Source organism: Phytophthora parasitica (assembly GCF_000247585.1).
Source record: "Phytophthora parasitica INRA-310 unplaced genomic scaffold supercont2.1, whole genome shotgun sequence".
NCBI lineage: Eukaryota > Oomycota > Peronosporomycetes > Peronosporales > Peronosporaceae > Phytophthora > Phytophthora nicotianae.
The window spans coordinates 4,710,592-4,711,955 of record NW_008634126.1 but is presented as its reverse complement, the minus strand read 5'-3'; the positions used below and the strand labels follow the sequence as shown (position 1 = coordinate 4,711,955).

At 44.8% G+C, this 1,364-nt stretch overlaps 1 protein-coding gene across 1 annotated transcript; it reads left to right on the top strand.

The window, feature by feature from the left end:
• Window positions 1-968: 968 nt before the first annotated feature.
• Window positions 969-1,237, top strand: PPTG_20869 (hypothetical protein; the record flags this gene model as incomplete). Its single annotated transcript, XM_008893069.1, has 2 exons — window positions 969-1,161; window positions 1,227-1,237. The coding sequence occupies 2 exons, from the start codon at window positions 969-971 to the stop codon at window positions 1,235-1,237; spliced, it is 204 nt and encodes a 67-aa protein (XP_008891317.1).
• Window positions 1,238-1,364: the final 127 nt, after the last annotated feature.

The following is a 1,364-nucleotide window of genomic DNA, read 5'->3' as shown; positions in this document are numbered from 1 at the left end:
ACCGCAACGCAATGGACGATGATCGCACAATGCCAATCTGGAGTACTAAGAGTGACGGCTTTCATGGTCAGCGGAAGTCGTAGCACTAGTAGAAGCTTACTTCTCCGTTTACCTACCTAGCGAATATTGTCTGCGAACCTTCAGGGAGACCCTCCGATCATAGCTTTTGCTTCCCCACAGTCACTATAATTCGTGGATTTGAGTGTATAATTGACGACATTTGTTGCAATCGGTCATTGCGGTTGGTGCTGCTAGTGGTTGAGAATACCTTACCGTTTATGCCTCGAAAGAGTGAAAACAGGATTGTCGTCGTCAAAATTAACTGACACAAAATTAACGGGGTTGGACGAAAAAAAACATTCTCTTAACGAAGGGTTCTGCATCTAGGTCTTGATTGGAAAAAGCATCATCTGCTGAAAAAGCTACGTTTCAAACTGTGGATCAACTACGACGACAGAAAAAGTATCCTAACAAAGCCACACCAGTTGTACCCACTTTGACAACTACATGCAACGATGAATCACTGTCAGTGATGCTTATTACGGCGGTAAAAAGACTCTGTAACCAAACATATAGCAACTGAACAATTATAAGGTGAAAAACTTCAGTATGGCCTACGATCCGACAAGTCAAAAGATGACGTTTTAGCTATTAAACCATGAAGCTAATGTGGAAGCTCTTCTAGCCAACCCAAACTTGAGAGCATCGGCCAAGTACATGCGCATGGATGGCTATGGCGTAAAGATATTCGATGAAAGGTTATGACGGTCAATGAGCTTACGAAACGTTACGGAGATGAAATACTGGCGAAGATGCAAGTGGCTGCGAGGAATTCTGGTTACACGAATAATATCTACAGCCCTGCAACATGCGTAGATAGAAAGTCCGGTGGCTAGCGGCAATCAATTGACGACCTCTCCATTCTACTCACGCTTGGCAAGGAGGGGAATGACTGTCTTTTGAGCCTAATGTACGAAACGTGGGCTAGCTACGTTGAGAAGTCGATCCCTGGCAAGGAAACAAGCCTCTGGGATCATTTGCTGATTCGTGACAGCGAGGCGGCTCTCTCTACCATCTTTGAGGCAGGCCAGAAGGTCAATATCTCGGTAAATATCGCCAAAACCGTGCAAGGCAACCTGTTCCAGCGATGGATGCGACGTGGTGAATCGATCGATGATGATTGTAAACTAGACAAGTCAGGGGCTGAAGCTTTTGTCAGCCCAAAGATAGTACTTAAGCTAACAACGTCAAGTTCACACTCACAAAGCAAATCAAGTATATTCTTGAAGCTGAAGGGCGAGGTAATCTCGCGTAGGTTAGTAAGTGAAAAACCTGTTGACGACGTTATCCAGCTGGTCAAATGA